This window comes from Sus scrofa, chromosome 1 (genome assembly GCF_000003025.6).
Source record: "Sus scrofa isolate TJ Tabasco breed Duroc chromosome 1, Sscrofa11.1, whole genome shotgun sequence".
Classification (NCBI taxonomy): Eukaryota; Metazoa; Chordata; class Mammalia; order Artiodactyla; family Suidae; genus Sus; species Sus scrofa.
Window position 1 is genome coordinate 216357697 of NC_010443.5, and position 18202 is coordinate 216375898.

At 38.3% G+C, this 18202-nt stretch overlaps 1 protein-coding gene across 2 annotated transcripts in view; it reads left to right on the top strand.

The window, feature by feature from the left end:
- ERMP1 (endoplasmic reticulum metallopeptidase 1) overlaps positions 1 to 18202 on the top strand; it is a 69237-nt gene that overhangs the window by 44870 nt on the left and 6165 nt on the right. For both annotated transcript variants that reach the window (XM_001924217.5, XM_013993586.2), the window contains one exon: positions 17939 to 18102. In XM_001924217.5, the coding sequence (XP_001924252.1) occupies positions 17939 to 18102 (164 nt within the window). The remainder of the gene's footprint in view (positions 1 to 17938; positions 18103 to 18202) is intronic.

Sequence of the window (18202 nt, forward strand, 5' to 3'; positions counted from 1 at the left end):
CCTGTAGCTTTATAGTATGTCTTAAAGTTGGGTAGTATCAGTTTTCTGACTTTATTTTTCTTCTCTATACAGCTTATTCCTTGTTTTTTATCTTTCCATATATCATTGTCGATACTCATAAAATAACTTTTTGGGATTTTGATTGGAATTGCATTGAACCTATGGATTGGATTGGGAAAAATGACATCATTATTGACTTTCTATCCATGATGTGGGATGCCTCATTTATTTATATAGTGTTTGATTTCTTTTTGTATTTATAGTTTTCCTCATATAGATCTTTTATATATTTTGTGAGATCTATGCCTAAGTATGTCATTTTTGAGGTGCTAATGTAAATAGTATTGTTCATTGATGGTGCATAGGAAAGCAGTTGACTTTTGTATATTAACCTAATATTCTGCAACTTTGCTATAACTGTTACTAGTTTCTGGAGTTTTTTGGTTGATTCTTTTGGATTTTCTACATAGATGATCGTATCATTCACAAAGAGAGTTTTATTTCTTCCTTCCCAATCTTTATACCTTATTTCCCTTTTTATAATCTCACAGCATTAGCTAGGGTTTCCAGTATGATTTTTTTTTTTTTTTTTTTTTTTTTGTCTTTTTGCCTTTTCTAGGGCTGCTTCCCACAGCATATGGAGGTTTCCAGGCTAGAGGTTGAATTGGGGCTGTAGCCACTGGCCTACACCAGAGCCACAGCAACGTGGGATCTGAGCTGTGTCTGTGACCTACACCACAGCTCACGGCAACGCCGGATCCTTAACCCACTGAATGAGGCCAGGGATTGAACCCGCAACCTCATGGTTCCTAGTCGGATTCGTTAACCACTGTGCCACGACGGGAACTCCTCCAGTATGATTTTGAAAAGGATTTGTAAGAAGGTCCCTCCTTGCCTCATTCCCAATCTCAGTGGAAAGGCTTTCTTACTGAGTATGATGTTAGCTGTAGGTTTTCTGTTCCCTTTCATTATTAGTTTGCAGAAGAGTTTTGTGAATGAATGTTGGATTTTCTGTCCACTCTTACGATCATGTGGGGTTTTTTTTTAGCCTATTGATGTGATGGATTACATTAATTGGTTTTCAAATGTCGAATCAATCCTGCATTCCTGGAATAAATTCCATTTAGTTATAGCATATAATTCTTCTTATACATTGTTGGATTTTATTTGCTGAGACGAAGATTTTTACATCTGTGTTCATTAAAGGGTACTACTAATGGCTTTGTGTGGTTTTGATATTAGGGTAATACTAGTCTCATAGAATTAGTTGTAAAGTATTCCTTCTGCTTCTATCTTCTGGAAGAGATTATATGGAATTTGTGTAATTTCTTCATAAAATGTTTGGTAGAATTCACTAATGATCCCATCTGGGCATGGTTCTTTCTATTTGGAAGGTTATTGTTATTTCATTTTTCAAAATTAAAGTGCAGTTGATTTACAATGTGCCAATTTCTGCCATACAGCAAAGTGACTCAGTCATACATACACACACACACGTTATTTTTTAATATTATTTTCCGTCATGGTCTATCCCAAGAGATTGGATATAGTCCCTTGTGTTATACAGTAGGATCTTGCTGTCTGTCCATTCTTTTTACATTTTTTTTAATTTTATAACTTTTATTTTTTCCATTATAGCTGATTTACAGTGTTCTGTCAATTTTCTACTGTACAGCAAGGTGACCCAGTCACGCATACATGTATACCTTCTTTTTTCTCTCATTATCATGCTCCATCATAAGTGACTAAATATAGTTCCCAGGGCAATACAGCAGATCGCATTGCTGAGCCATTCCAAAGACAATAGTTTGCATCTGTTAACCCCAAATTCCCAACACATCCCACTTCCTCCTCTCCCCCTTGGCAACCACAAGTCTATTCTCCAAGTCCATGATTTTCTTTTCTGTGGAAAGGTTCATTTGTGCCATATATTAGATTCCAGATGTAAGTGATATCATATGGTATTTGTCTTTCTCTTTCTGACTAATTGCACTTAGTGTGAGAGTCTCTAGTTCCATCCATCATTTTGTTCTTTTTTTAATGACTGAGTAGTATTCCATTGTGTATATATACCACATCTTCTTAATCCATTCATCTATTGGTGGACATTTAGGTTGATTCCATGTCTTGGCTATTTTGAATAGTGCTTCAGTGAACATGCAGGTGCATGTGTCTTTTTCAAGGAAAGTTTTGTCTGGATACATGCCTAAGAGTGGGATTGCTGTGCCATATGGTAGTACTATGTGTAGATTTCTAAGGTACCTCCATAGTGTTCTCCATAGTGGTTGACCAGCTTACATTCCCACCAACAGTGCAGGAGGGTCCCCTTTTCTCCACACCCCCTCCAGCATTTGTTATTTGTGGACTATTAATGATGGCCATTCTGACTGGCATGAGGTGGTACCTCATAGTAGTTTTGATTTGCCTTTCTCTAATAATCAGAGATGTTAAGCATTTTTTCATGTGCTGCATGTCCATCTCTCTGTCGTCTTCAGAGAAATGTCTGTTCAGGTCTTTTGCCCATTTTTCCATTGGGTTATTGGCTTTTTTGCTGTCGAGTTGTGTATGTTGTTTGTATATTTTAGAGAGAAAGCCCTTGTTAGTTGCATTGTTTGAAACTATTTTCTACATTCTGTAAGTTGTCTTTTTTTTTTATGGTTTCCTTTGCTATGCAAAAGCTTGTCAGTTTGATTAGGTCCCATTGGTTTATTTTTGCTTTTATTTCTATTGCCTTGGGAGACTGATCTAAGAAAACATTTGTAAGGTTGATGTCAGAGAATGTTTTGCCTATGTTCTCTCCTAGGAGTTTGATGGTGTCTTGTCTTACTTTTAAGTCTTTAAGCCATTTTGAGTGTATTTTCATTTATGGTGTGAGGATGCGTTCTAGTTTCATTGATTTACCTGCAGCTGTCCAGTTTTCCCACCATCATTTACTGAAAAGACTGTCTGTTTCCCATTTTAGATTCTTACCTGCTTTGTCACAGATTAATTTACTCTAGGTGTTTGGGTTTATTTCTGGGTTGTCTTTTCTGTTCCATTGGTCTGTACGTCTCTTTTGGTCCCAGTACCACACTGTCTTGATGACTGTGGCTTTGTAATATTGCCTCAAGTCTGGGAGAGTTATGCCTCCTGCTTGGTTTGTGTTCCTCAGGATTGCTTTGGCAATTCTGGGTCTTTTGTGGTTCCATATAAATTTTTGGATTGTTTGTTCTAGTTCTGTGAAAAATGTCGTGGGTAATTTGATAGGAATTGCATTGACTCTGTAGACTGCTTTGGGTAGTATGGGCATTTTTACAGTATTAATTTTTCCACCCCAGGAGCATGGACTACCTTTCCATTTCTTTGCATCCTCTTTAATTTCCTTGATTAATGTTTTATAGTTCTCAGCATATATGTCTTTCACCTCTTTGGTCAGGTGTATTCCCAGGTATTTGATTTTTTGGGGGTGTGATTTTAAAAGGTATTGTATTTCTGTCTTCCTTTTCTAATATTTCATTGCTAGTATACAGAAATGCGACTGATTTCTGAATGTTAATCTTATATCCTGCTATGTTGCTGAGTTTGTTGATCAGCTCGAGTAGTTTTTGGGTTGAGTCCTTAAGGTTTTCTATATATAGTATCATGTCATCTGCACACAGTGACAGTTTTAGCTCTTCTCTTCCAGTTTGGCTACCTTTTATTTTGTTTGTCTGATTGCTGTTGCTAGGACTTCCAATGCTATGTTGAATAAAAGTAGTGAGAGTGGGCATCCTTGTTTTGTTCCAGATTTTAGCAGGAAGGCTTTCACCTTTTTTCCATTGAGTATTATATTTGCTCTGTATTTGCTCTGGGTTTGTCATAAATGGCTTTTTTGGTATGTTCCCACTTTGGTAAGAATTTTTATCATGAATGGATGTTGGACTTTGTCAAATGCTTTTGTCTTCATCTATTGAGGTGATCATGTGGTTTTTGATTTTTCTTTTGTTAATGTGGTGTATGACATTAATTGATTTGCATGTTGAATCATCCTTGTGAAATTGCAATGAATCCCACTTGGTCGTGATATATCATCTTTTCTGTATGTTCTTGGATTTGGCTAAAATTTTTTTGGGAGTTTTTGCATCTAAATTCTTCAAGATATTGGCCTATAATTTTCTTTTTAGCAGTATCTTTGTCTTGTTTTGGTATTAGGGTGATGGTGATTTCATAGAATATCTTTGGGAGTGTTTGTTATTCTTCAACCTTTTGGAAAAGTTTAAGAAGAATGGGCTTAAGTTCTTCTTCATGTGTTTGGTAGAATTTGCCTGTGAAGCCATCTGGTCCTGGACTTTTGTTTGTAGAGAGTGTTTGTATTACATATTCAATTTCATTTCTGGTGATCTGTTCAGTCATCTTTTTCTTCTTGATTAAGTTTTGGCAGGCTGTAAGTCTCTATAAAGTTGTCCATTTCTTCTAGGTTGTCAAGTTTATTGACATATAATTGTTCACAGAGTTCTCTTATGGTTTTTTGTGTTTCTGCAGTATCCATTGGTATTTCTCCCTTTTCATTTCTTATTTTGTTTATATGAGTTCTTTCTCTCCTCTTCTTGGTGAGTCTGGCTAGAGGTTTGTCAATTTTGTTTACCTTTTCAAAGAACTGGCTCTTGGTTTTATTGATTTTTTTTTCTATTGTTTTTTGAATCTCTATTTTATTGATTTCCTCTCTGATCTTTATGATTTCCTTCCTCTGCTGACTTTAGATTTTGTTTGTTCTTCTTTTTCTAATTCATTTAGGTGTTGGGTTAAGTTATCAATTTGAGATTTTTCTCCTTTTTTTAAGAATACCTGTATTGCTGAATTTTCCTCTCAGCACTGCTTTTGCAGTATCCCATAGACTTTGAATGGTTGTGTCTTTATTATCATTTGTCTCGAGGTATTTTTTAATTTCCTTCTTGTTTTCCTCATTGACCCATTGGTTTTTTTTTAGTAGCATGTTGTTTAGTCTCCATGTAGTCAGTTTTTTCTCATTTCTTTTCCTGTGGTTGATTTCTGCTTTTTCATGCCATTGTGGTCAGAGAAGATTCTTGAAACAGTTTCTATACTCTTAAATTTTTTGAGGCTAGCTTTGTGTCCTAGTGTGTGATTGATCCTTGAGAATGTTCCATGTGCACTTGAGAAGAATGTATATTCTAATTTTTTTTCAGATGTAATGTCCTGAAAATGTCAATGAAATCTAACTTTTCTACTGTGTCATTTAGGATCTCTGTTGCCTTATTGATATTCTGTCTAGAGAATCTGTCCGTCGATGCGAGTAGGGTGTTAAAGTCTCCTACTATGATTGCAGTCTCATAACTTTCTTCTTTTATGTCTGTTAGCATTTGTTGTAGGTATCTTGATGCTCCTATATTAAGGGCATATCTATTCATGATTGGAATATCTTCTTCTTGAATGTATCCTTTTACCATTAAATAGTGTCCTTCTTTGTCTTTCTTTATGGCCTTTGTTTTATTTTATTTTTATTATATTTATAGGTGTACAACAATCATCACAACCAGATATTATAGCATTTCCATCCCAAACCCTCAGTGCATCCCCCCACCCCCCAACCTGTCTCATTTGGAAACCATAAGTTGTTCAAAGTCTGTGAGTCAGTATCTGTTCTGCAAAGAAGTTCATTGTGTCCCTTTTTTAGATTCCACATGTAAGAGATAGCATTTGATGTTCGTGTCTCATTGACTGATGTCACTCAGCATGATAATTTCTGCGTCCATCCATGTTGCTAAAAGTGCCAGTATTTCATTCTTTTTGATGGCTGAGTAATATTCCATTGTGTATATGTACCACATCTTCTTGATCCACTCCTCTGTCGATGGACATTTAAGTTGTTCCCATGTCTTGGCTATTGTGTATAGTGCTGCAGTGAACATTGGAGTCCATGTGTCTTTTCGAGTCATGGTTTTCTCTGGATAGATGCCCAGGAGTGGGATTGCTGGATCAAATGGTAATTCTATTTTTAGTTTTCTGAGGCATCTCCATACTGTTTTCCACAGTGGTTGCACCAATTTACATTCCCACCAACAGTATACTAGTGTTCCTTTTTCTCCACACCCTCTCCAGCACTTATTATTTGTAGATTTTTTTGATGATGGCCATTCTGGCATGTGTAAGGTGGTACCTCATAGTGGTTTTGATTTGCATTTCTCTAATAATGAGTGATGTTGAACATCTTTTCGTGTGGTTTTTGGCTATCTGTATGTCTTCTTTGGAGAACTGTCTGTTTAGATCTTCTGCCCTTTTTTTGATGAGTTGTTTTTTTTTTTTTTTTTGGTATTGAGTGGTAGGAGGCATTTATAATTTTTGGAGATTAATCACTTGTCAGTCGATTCATTTGCAAAAATTTTCTCCCATTCTGTGTGTTGTTTTTTTGTTTTGTTTAGGGTTTCCTTTGCTGTGCAGAAACTCTTAAGTTTAATTAAGTCCCATTTGTTTATTTTTGTTTTTATTGTCCTGGCCTTCATTTTAAAGTCTATTTTGTGTGATATGAGTGTTGCAGCTCCTGCTTTCCTGTCTTGTCCATTGGCCTGAAATATCTTTTCCCATCACCTCACTTTCAATCCATATATGTTCTTTGCCCTAAGGTGAGTCTCTTGTAGACAACAGATTGGAGGTTTTTGCTTTTTTATCCAATCTGCCACTTTGTGTCCTTTGATTGGGGTATTGGGTCCATTGACATTTACGGTAATTATTGATGTATATGTATTTATTCCCATTTTAAACCTTTTTTTTCCCAGTTGATTCTCTGTTTCTCCTTTCTTCCTTTTTTTTTGGTGGGTGATTTCCATTTATTTTATGCTTGAGTACTTTTTTTTTTAGTTTTTGTGAATGTAATCTTTGGTTTTGATTTGTGGTTGCTCTGTTTTTTTAAGTATGTTAATCCCTTCCTGTATCTGCTTACTTTAGCCTGAGAGTCATATAGGCTCAAACACATTATTTAAAAAAAAAAGAATCTATATTTTCTTACTTTCCTTCCCCATATTCTATGATTTTGAAGTCTTTTTTTAATATCTTCGTATTTGTCCTTTTGCTGTTCCTTGTGTTTATCATTGCTTTTGCAGTAGTTCTTTTTTTCCCTCTTTTAGATGTGTATGCTGGCTTATTTAAGTGATTGCTTTCCAATTGTGGTTTCCTCCATCCTACTAATTCTTACTTCTTTTTTATTTAGAGAAGCCCTTTCAGTATTTCTTTTAGAATGGGTTTTGTATTGCTGTACTCTTTTAGCTTTTATTTGTTGGAGAAATTCTTTATTTCCCCTTCTATTTCAAATGATGTTCTTGCTGGATAGAGTAATCTAGGCTGCAGTTTTTCAGAACTTTACATATATCTTGCCACTCCCTTCTGGCCTGTAGTGTTTCTGTAGAGAAATAAGCTGATAGCCTTATGGGGGTTCTGTTATAATTAACACTTCGTTTTTCTCTTGCTGCCTTTAGAATCTCTTTAACTTTTGCCATTTTTATTATATGTCTTGGTGTGGACCTATTTGGGTTCAACTTATTTGGTACCCTCCGTGCTTCCTGTATCTTGATATCAGTTTCCTTTATTTTATTTTTTATTTTTTATTTTTGTCTTTTTACCACAGCACCTGGCAGCATATGGAGGTTCCCAGACTATGGGTAGAATCAGAGCTGTCACCGCTGGCCAATGCCACAGCCACAGCAATGCCAGATCTGTGCAAACTACACCACAGCTCACTGCAACACTACACTACACCACAGCTCACTGCAACACTGATCCTTAACTCACTGAGTGAGGCCAGGGATCAAACCTGCAACCTCATGGTTCCTGGTCGGATTCATTTCCGCTGAGCCATGACAGGAACTCTGTTACCAGTTTTCTTTAGATTTGGAAAGTTTTCAGACATGATTTCTTCAAATACATTTTCAATCCCCTTTTCTTTTTGTCCTGGAATTCCTATTATGCATAGATTGGCCTGCTTTATATTATGCCATAGATATCTTATACTGCTTTCGTGTTTTTTTCTCTTGGTTTTCTGTCTGCTGTCCTGATTTGAGTGATTTCCATTATTCTATCTTCAAAGTCACTAATTCATTCTTCTGCATTATTCATTCTGCTCTTTAGTGCCTTTAGCTGAGTTTGTGTCTCTGCAAATGAATTTTCTAGTTTTTCTATGTTCCTCCTTATATTTTCTAGTTCCTTTCTAAAGGAATCTGCATTACTGTTCATATCTGCTCTTAATTCCTTGATATTCAGCCTTAATTCCTTCAGTATTTTCACTCTCTCCCTTTTGACCTCAATGTCTGTCACACTGCAGAGATCTGTTTCATTGTTTGCTGTTTCATGTGAACTCTGTTCCTTTAACTGGGAATGGTTTCTGAGCTTCTTCATCTTGCTTATGTCTTTCTTTTTCTATAAGTTTAGGGAAGCCAAACTGTCCTCTTGGAGGGCTACTTCTATGCAAGAGCACCCCTTTGTATTTTGTGGGGGATTACTGTTTATTTTTGGTGTGAGGGTTTGAATATTTGCTGTCTCTTTCTTCGGTGTGAGCAGGCTGTTAGCCCCAGGGTACTGAGTGTGTTTCCAGGGAGAAGGAGGCAATGCATAGGGCTAGTAGTCAGTGCCTGGTTGCTGGACTCTCAACACCAGCAAGGATGTGCAGGAAGGTGGCACAGGCTACTCTTAGTTGCAGGACCCTGGGAAGTGGTAATGAGTCTTAGGCAGATTTACAAGGTACCCAGAGCATTTGGCAGTGGCAGCAGCAGGGTGTGTGAGTTCCCAGGGGATTGGGAGCAACAACAGTTAGTGTTGGATTGCAGTGCCCACCTCTGAGGTGATTGGAGCCACACGTGGTGCCTTTTCAGGGACCCCTAGTGGTAGTGGGCCACACCCACCTCTGGAGTTAGTGATAACTGTAGTGGTTTGTCCTTGCCACCTACAGACCACACAAGCAGCACCCCATCCCACTTAGTCCACACAGGAGGTGCTGTACCAGATGTTCCTAGTTGTAGGGCCTTGGGAAGGGACAGTGATCAAGCATCTGGGCGCTGCCCAGAGTGTTTGGGGGTGGCAGCTGCAGGGCAGGTATGTTCCCAGGGCAGTGAGAGCAATAACGTGTGGTGCTTAGTTGCAGTGCCCTCTTTTTTTCTTGCCGACCCCTGAGGTGACTGTGGCCACAGGTGGAGCCCACTCACAGGCCCTTAGTGGTGGCAGCCCTTGCCTCCCTCTGGCCTCCAAGATGACCACCATGGTCTATCCTTGCTGCCTGTAGATCACACAAGACACACTATGTCACACTTAGCCCCCCCACTGCCCTTAGCCCACACAAGAGGTGCCCTGCCACTCATAGCCTGCCCAAGAAGTGCCCAGTCTCCTGTAGCCCGAGCAAGTTGCTTCTTACCACCTGTAGTCTGCACCAGAGGTACCCCACTCTCTGAGAGCCCAAGCACAGGGAGATTCCTATGGCAGTCTGCCCCTCCTCCTCTCACTCTCCCCAACAATGGCACCTTGCTTCTCCTGCCATCCAGACCTTCTCCCGGGTTCCCTCTGCCTTGGTGTTCCACTCCCCAGCCTGTAGCACACTGCTCCCCTGCCCAAGGCACAGCACTCCTTAGTCCCTTAGGCTCTCCCCACACAGCCAACCCTAGTCCTCTACCCAGGCCTGACCTCCAGAGCCTGAGTTTCAGTGCCAAGACCCACCTGAGCATCTCAGGCTGTGGTGTCCAGGGCCAGTGGTTCAGATATGTGTGGCTCTCACTCTGCTTTGCTCTCCTCAGTCCAGCTGCTGCGCTTTTCTCAGTGACTTTGAGGTCCCTCTGTCTAGGCTGATCTCCCAGTTGGTTAGGTGGCTTCCCAGGGTGTGGGTTCCTTTTCTCCTTCACAGCTCCCTCTCAGGAATGCTAGTGTGGTCCTGATTCCTTTTCTCAGTTTCTCTTTTTTTCTTTTGTTCTACCCAGTTATGTCAAGAGTTTCTTGCCCTTTTTGGAGGTTTAAGTTCTTCTGCCAGCATTCAGTAGATGTTCTGAGTTGGTTTACATGTAGATGTGCCTTTTGGATGTGTTGTGGGAGAAGGTGAGCGTGACATCATACTCCTCTGCCATCTTGATCTGCCTCTGCTTAAATTTTTTTTATCGTTGTTGACCTAACAGTGTTCTGTCAATTTCTGCTGTGCTACAAAGTGACCCAGTTATGCATATATATATACATTCTTTTTCTCATACTGTCTTCTGTCATGTTCTATCACAAGTGATTGGATATAGTTCCCTGTGCTATACAGCAGGACCTCATTGCTTACCATTCTAAATGTATTTGCATCTCCTAACTGTAAACTCCCAGTCTATCTCATTCCTCTTTCCCATTCACCAGCAACTACAATTCTGTTCTCTATATCTGTAAGTCTGTTTCTGTTTTGTAGATAGAGTAGTTTGTACCTTACTTTATTTCATTTATTTACTATCTTTTACTTTCTTTCAGGGCTGCACCTGCAGCATATGGAGATTCCCAGGCTAGGGGTTGAATCATAGTTCCAGGTGCCAGCCTGTGCCACAGCCACAGGGATCTGAGCTGCCTCTGCAACCTATACCACAGCTCACAGCAATGCCAGATCCCCAGCCTGCTGAGGGAAGCCAGGGATCAAACATGCATCCTCATGGATACTAATCGTATTGTTTCCACTGCACCACAACAGGAACTCCTGTGCTTTATTTTAGATTCCACATGAGTGATATCATATGGTATTTGTCTTTCTGACTTCCTTTGCTTAGCATGATAATCTCTAGTTGCATCCATGTTGCTCTAAATGCCATTATTTCTTTCTTTTTTATGGCTTTATTTCATTGTATATATGTACTACATCATCTTAATCTATTCATTTGTCAATGGACATTTAGGTTGTTTCCATGTCTTGGCTTGTGAATAGTTGTGAATAGTGCTGCTGTGAACCTAGGGGTGCATGTATCTTTTGGAATTAAGAGTTTTTGTCTGGATATATGTCCAGGAGTGGGATTGCTGGGTCATATGGTAATTCCATTTTTAGTTTTCCATATGCTTTCCATAATAGTTGCACCAACTTACATTCCTACCAACAGTGTAGGAGGGTTCACTTTTTCTACATCCTCTCCAGCATTTGTTATTTGTAGACTTTTTAATGATAGCCATTCTTCTGACTGGTATGAGGTGGTACCTCTTGGTGGTTTTGATTTGCATTCTCTAATAGTGATGTTGAACATTTTTTCATGTGCCTACTAGCCATCCATATGTCTTCTTTGGAGAAATATCTATTTAGGTCTTCTGCCAATTCTTCGATTGGGTTTTTGGTTTTTTGTTATTGAGTTGTTTGAGTTGTTTGTATATGCTAGAGATTAAGCATCTGTTCAATTTTCCAAGTACCACTCACTGAAGAGACTCTTTTTCCCATTTTATATTCTTGCCTCCTTTGTTGAAGATTAATTGATGATAGGTGTGTGGGTTTATTTCTGGTCTGTTCTGTTTCATGGATCCGTATGTCTGTTTTTGTACCAATACCACACTGTTTTGATTATTGTAGCTCTGTGGTATTGTTTGAAGTCTGGGACGGTTTTGCAGAAGGTCATTAATTATTGAATTTGTTTAATGAATAAAGGACTATTTCAGATTTTTTTCTTCTTGTGTGTATATTGGCAGATTGTGTCTGTGAAGAAGTTGGTCCATTTCATCTGGGTTATCAAAGTTTTGGGCATACAGTGTTCATAATCTTACTGTCCTTTTACTCTCCACAGGATCTGTAATGATGTCACCTTTTTCATTTCTGAGATTAGTAATCTGTGTCTTCCTTTTTTTCCTTATTTTGGCTAGAGGCTTATTGATTTTATTGATCTTTTCAAAGAACCAGTTTTTGGTCCCGTTGCTTTTCTATATCAGTTTCATTAATTTCTGCTCTGTTTTTAACTATGTCTTTTTTTTTTTTTCTACTTAGTCTGAATTTAGTTTACTCTTTTTCTAGTTTATGGAAGTGGAAGCTTAGATGATTTTAGATTTTTTTAATTAAAAAAACTGTTAAAGTATAATTTACTTACAATGTTTTGCTAATTTCTGCTGTACAGCAGAGTGACCCAGTCATATATATATGTGTGTGAATACATATATATATACACACACACATTCCCTTTCTTATCTTCCACTGTGGTCTGTCCCAAGAGACTAGATACACTTCCCAGTGCTGTACAGTAGGACCTCATTGCTTATCCATTCTAAATGTAATAGTTTGCATCTACTAACCCCAAACTCCTAGTCCCTCTCACTCCTTCTACCCTCCCTCTTGTAGATCTTATATAATTTATGTATTCTATGCTGTATTTTCCCCCCAAGCACTATTTTGGCTGTACCCCACAAATTTTAAATTTCAGTTTAATTTATTAAAAAATTTATGAGACTTCATTTCTTATTTATAGGTATGTTCTTTAATCTTCAAGTATTTGGGATTTTCCATCTATTTTTTCAGTATTGATTTCTAGTTGAATTTTATTGTGGTCTGAAAGCATACTTTGTGTGTATCTATTCTAAATTTGTTGAGCTGTGTTTTTTGTAGAGGAACTGGTCTCTTGTTAAATTTTCCATGTAGTTTTGAAAAGAATGTGTATTCTCGTGTTGCTGGATGAAGTTCTAAGAATGTTTCTGATGGTGTTGTTTGGTTTAGCTGTATATCCTGATTTTCTGCCTGTTGGATTTGCCAAGAGAGGATTGTTGAAGTCTCCAACCATAATGGTGAATTTGTTTCTTTCTCCATTCTATCAGTTTTTGCCTCACCTATTTTGGTCTGCTTTTAGGAACATATCAATTATACTTATTTGATATGATTGACATATCTTAGAATTTTAATTATGCTTGTTAAAATTACTTTTAGTGGTTTAGAGTTTATAATATGTTCACTTTCAAATAACTCCATTCTGCTTCATGGGTAGTATGGATACTTCATAATGTAATATTCCCAGTTCTTCCCTCCCTGGAATTCTATGAAGTTGACCTTTGGAAGCATAAGTAAATCAGACACTTTTTTTTTTCCCTCCCTCTCTTTCACTTCTTCAGCTTTTTAATATCTTGCATGTGGGTGTATTTTCTCTCAGCTTTATTATTGTGGATAGCAACTTGAGAGCTTACAGTGTTTTTAAAAAGAAACTGAGGCAGATTATAATTTTTAAGGAGCTTTATTGAAAAGCCCTTAGTGTCAGACATTGGTTGTCAGGTAGATCCATAACAGCATTTGGCCTAATATTCGTAGACAGTATGACTTTGTTTACTCTTTTTGGTATATTTACTGTGTTTAAAACTAGTAATTAGCTCCAGGAGCTTCTCAGCTGGTGTTCTTGCCTCTAAATTAATACTATTTTCCAGAAATACATTTGAACATGCCACTTCCATACTTAAAGAACTTTTAAAGATTTCCTGTTGCTGCAGACTAAGCCCAAATTCTTTGAGTTTGTCTGGTCTTTGGTAGTTTGGCCCGTGTTATCTATTTAAGCTTTTTCAGCAGTTCCCTTGATGCACTCCTTAGCTGCATCCAGTTGCTCCTTTCTGTCCAGTCCCACTTTCACTCTTGGTGAAAGTGATACTTTCTTGATACTGCCTCCCACCCAGACTGTTTCTCCTTTTGGCAAATCGCAGTGATTAATCTGACCCTTCTCTCTCATTCTCTCCAACTGAGCAACCACTTTCCTTTTTCTTCTCTTTGTACATATCTCAATTGCAGCACTGACCACCTTGTATCATGTTTAGTTCATGTCTGTATTATCCATTAGAATTCAAGGGAGACACAATGGATTGGTTTTTATTTATCTTTCTGTTCTTGGTGCCCAATAAAATCACTGGCACACAATGGGCACTCAGATGTGTTGCATTATATTAAATTTGGCATTTTTCTTTTCTTTTTAAGATGGTACCCAGATATATGAACAAACATCATCCCAGAAGTTTCTGGTGAAGGTGTTTTGTGGATGGGATTGACACTTAAATCAGTATAATCTGAGTAAAGCAGATTAGTCACCATAATGTGGTGGGCTTCATCCCTTCAGGTGAAGGCCTTATGAAAAAGACTCACCTCCATGAAGGGTGAGTTTTGCCAGGACATAGCTAAGGATGCAAATTTGGTTCCTCCTCGAATCTCCAACCTGCAGATTTTGAACTAGCCAACCTCCACAATCACGTGAGCCAGTTCTATAAAATAATCATCTCTTTCTATACACAGCCTTTCTGTTCTGTTTCTCTAGAGAACCCTAATGTAGGAAGTTCACTTTTAAAAGTTTATACTACTCTTCATTCTCTATTTGCTGAGATAAAAAAAAAAAGGTGATAGAAAGTTGCCTAGGACTTTCATGAGTGAAAAGTATCTGCAAGGGAATTCCCATTGTGGCTCAGCAGTTAATGAACCTGATTAGCATCCATGAAGATGTGGGTTCGATCCCTGGCTTCGCTCAGTGGGTTCAGGATCTAGTGTTGCTGTGAGCTGTGGTGTAGGTCACAAATGCAGCTCAGATCCTGTGTTGCTGTGTCTGTGGCATAGGTAAATACTGGTGAGAAAGTACAGCTCCAATTAGACCCCTAGCCTGGGAACCTCCATATGCCACAGATGCAGCCCTAAAGACAAAATAAAGAAAGAAAATAAAACTAAAGAAAAGCATCTGCAGATATATCTTTCTCCCTTGCTTATTTTTATTCATTCATATACATACATACACACATACATATAAATATATATACTTAAGGCCTAATTTACATATATTTAAATGTATAGATCTTATACAGTTCCATTCATTTTTTAAAAAATAATTTTTATTTTTTCCATTATAGCTGATTTACATTGTTCTGTCAGTTTTCTACTGCACAGCAAGGCGACTCAGTCACACATACATGTATACATTCTTTTTTCCCACATTATCATGCTCCATCACAAGTGACCAGACATAGTTCCCAGTGCTAATCAGCGGGATCCCATTGCCTATCCATTCCAAAGGCAATAGTTTGCATCTGTTAACCCCAGATTCCCAACACATCCCCTTTCCTCCCCCTCCCTCTTGGCAGCCACAAGTTTGTTCTCCATGTCCATGGTTTTCTTTTCTGTGGAAAGGTTCTTTTGTCCTGTATATTAGATTCCACATATAAGTGATATCATATGGTATTTGTCTTTTTCCTTCTGACTTCCCTTAGTATGAGAGTCCCTAGTTCCATCCATGTTGCTGCAAATGGCATTATTTTATTCTTTTTTATGGCTGAGTAGTATTCCATTGTGTATATATACCACCTCTTCCTAATCCAGTCATCTGTCAATGGACATTTAAGTTGATTCCAAGTCTTGGCTATTGTGAGTAGTGCTGCAGTGAACATGCAGGTGCATGTGTCTTTTTCAAGGAAAGTTTTGTCCGGATATATGTCCAAGAGTGGGATTGCTGGGTCATATGGTAATTCTATGTATAGTTTTCTAAGGTACCTCCATACTGCTTTCCATAGTGGTTGTACCAGTTTACATTCCCATCCCAGGGTAGGAGGGTTCCCTTTTCTCCACACCCTCTCCAGCATTTGTTATTTGTGGACTTATTAATGATGGCCATTCTGACTGGTGTGAGGTGGTACCTCACAGTAGTTTTGATTTGCCTTTCTGTAATAATCAGTGATGTTGAGCATTTTTTCATGTGTTTTGTTGGCCATGTGTATATCTTTTTTGGAGAAATGTCTGTTCAGGTCCTTTACCCCCCCCCCCCTTTTGTCTTTTGTCTTTTTAGGACCATACCTGCAGCATATGGAGGTTCCAAGGCTAGGGGTCTAATTGGAGCTGTACTTTCTCACCAGTATTTGCTGTTGTCTTTTTTTGTTTGTATCATTTCTACTGGGTGTTTAGTAGTAGTAGTATCTCTTGCATTCCTGATAATTAAGATGTGGAACACTTTTCTAAGTGCTTATTTGACTATTCATATGTTTTGTTCCCTCATGTCTTTTTCCCTTTTAAAAATTGGGCTTGGAATTCCTGTTGTGGCTCAGCAGTAGTGAATCTGACTAGTATCCATGAGCATGAGGGTTCGATCCCTGGCCTCACTCAGTGGGTTAAGGATCTGGCATTGCCATAAGTTGTGGTGTAGGTTGCAGATGCAGCCTGGAGCCTGCATTGCTGTGGCTGTGGCATAGGCTGGCAGCTGCAGCTCTATTTTGACTCCTAGCCTGAGAACTTCCATAGGCCACAAATGTGGCCTTGAAAAGCAAAAAAAAAAGGGGGGGGGAGAGCTCAGTTTATATATTCTAGATAAAATCCCTTAGACATATGTATTAGCAAGATTGTCTTGCCCATTCATTTTCTTCATGAAGTTTTAAATGTTTATGAAGTCCATTTTATCAGGTTTTTCTTTCAGGACTAGTGATTTATGTCCTCCAAAAAACTTGTCTATCACAGAGATAGACTTCCTTTCATTATATTCTGGAAACCTTATAGTTTTAGCTTTCATTATTTAGGTCTGTGATACACCTTAATTTTTGCATATGGTATAAGGTAGAAGTCAAGACTTTTTTCCTTTATGGAGATCCAGTTGTTCGAGCATGATCTGTTGAAAAGACATTCCTCATTGAATTGCTTTGGCACCCTTGTCAAAATTTTTTGACTGTATATACCTCAGCTTTGCCCACTTTTTAACTGAACTTTCTCTTCTACAAGTAGCTTTTTTATTTTTTGGTGATCTGTGGCCATTATATTTATTTGTAAAAAATAATTATATATATTGTAGTAATAAGTTCATTCAGTTTAACACAGAAAGAACTTAAAATCTAGGAAGAGAGGGAAGCTGAAGGACACAAGATGGTAGTAGTGAAATAAATAAGATTTGGTAGTAAACCAATGAAATAAAGCACTTCAAGGGTAGTAAGTGCCTTGGCTGACAATTTTGAGGTTGAATACTTTTGTTTTCTAGAATTTAAATTTTTAATTGGAAATTTATTTTGCACCAACTGGTTTTCTTGTTCTTTCCAATACCTTTTTTATTTCATTTAAAACCCAGCCTGGGAGTCCCCATCGTGGCTCAGTGGTTAATGAATCCAACTAGGAACCATGAGGTTGTGGGTTCGATCCCTGGCCTTGCTCAGTGGGTTAAGGATCCAGCGTTGCCATAAGCTGTGGTGTACGTCGAAGACGCGGCTTGGATCCCGAGTCGCTGTGGCTCTGGTGTAGGCTGGTGGCTACAGCTCCGATTCGACCCCTAGCCTGGGAACCTCCATATGTTGCAGGTGCGGCCCTAGAAAGACAAAAACTTAATAAATAGGATTTTCTCTACCATTATGTCCTCTAACTAGCTATATTTTTCTATGTATGAAGGCAGTTCACTTCTCTATGTCAATTTTATATCTTGCTTTTATTTTTTCAGTTAATCATTGATACTCTAGGGTTCTTCAGGTACACCAAGAATTGCAAAAAAAAAAAAAAAAAAAAAAAATGTTTTAAATGGCTGTAACCACAGCATGTGGAAGTTCCCTGACCAGGGACTGAATCTAAGTCTCAGCTGCAACCTATGCCACATTGTAGCCAGATCCTCCTAGTGTTTGTTATGTCCTTCACCTCAATATTTGTCTTAATATTGTATGTGGATATATTAAAATCCTCACTTTTGCTTTAGTTTTTGCAGTTATTTATTGGTTAGATGAAGCTTATTCTTTAGAATTTGAAGAATATATATAGGTTCCTGTATGTTTAAATGATCAGGCCAAGATTTAATCATAAGTAGCACAGTTTTTCTCATTATAAATTCTGTGCCTTTTCTGCTGCACCTCATTATTTTTCTTTGTTGATACACACGGAATGTCCAAACTAGCAGATCTCATTTAGGTTTTCCTGACTTTACAGTGTTTGTACTGTCTTTAATGTGATATAAAGCATGACCTTTAGTCTGGTTTGGATCATGGGTTGCTTTTCTTGTTGCTTTTTAAAATGTTTTAACTGTTCTTCCGTCCTCTTATCCTGCAGGACCAAGCCATATGTCATTCTATGTTCGAACCCACAAAGGGTCTACACTTTCTCAGTGGTCTCTAGGCAATGGCACCCCAGTCACAAGCAAAGGAGGAGACTACTTTGTATTTTATTCCCATGGACTCCAGGCCTCTGCGTGGCAGTTCTGGATAGAAGTACAGGTGGGAATTCCCAGAACAGCTGCTGTCACTGAACAGGTTCCTAGGTGGTATTTGACAATAAATTGGGGATCTTGGTATTCTGCCTTTATAGAACTGGAGA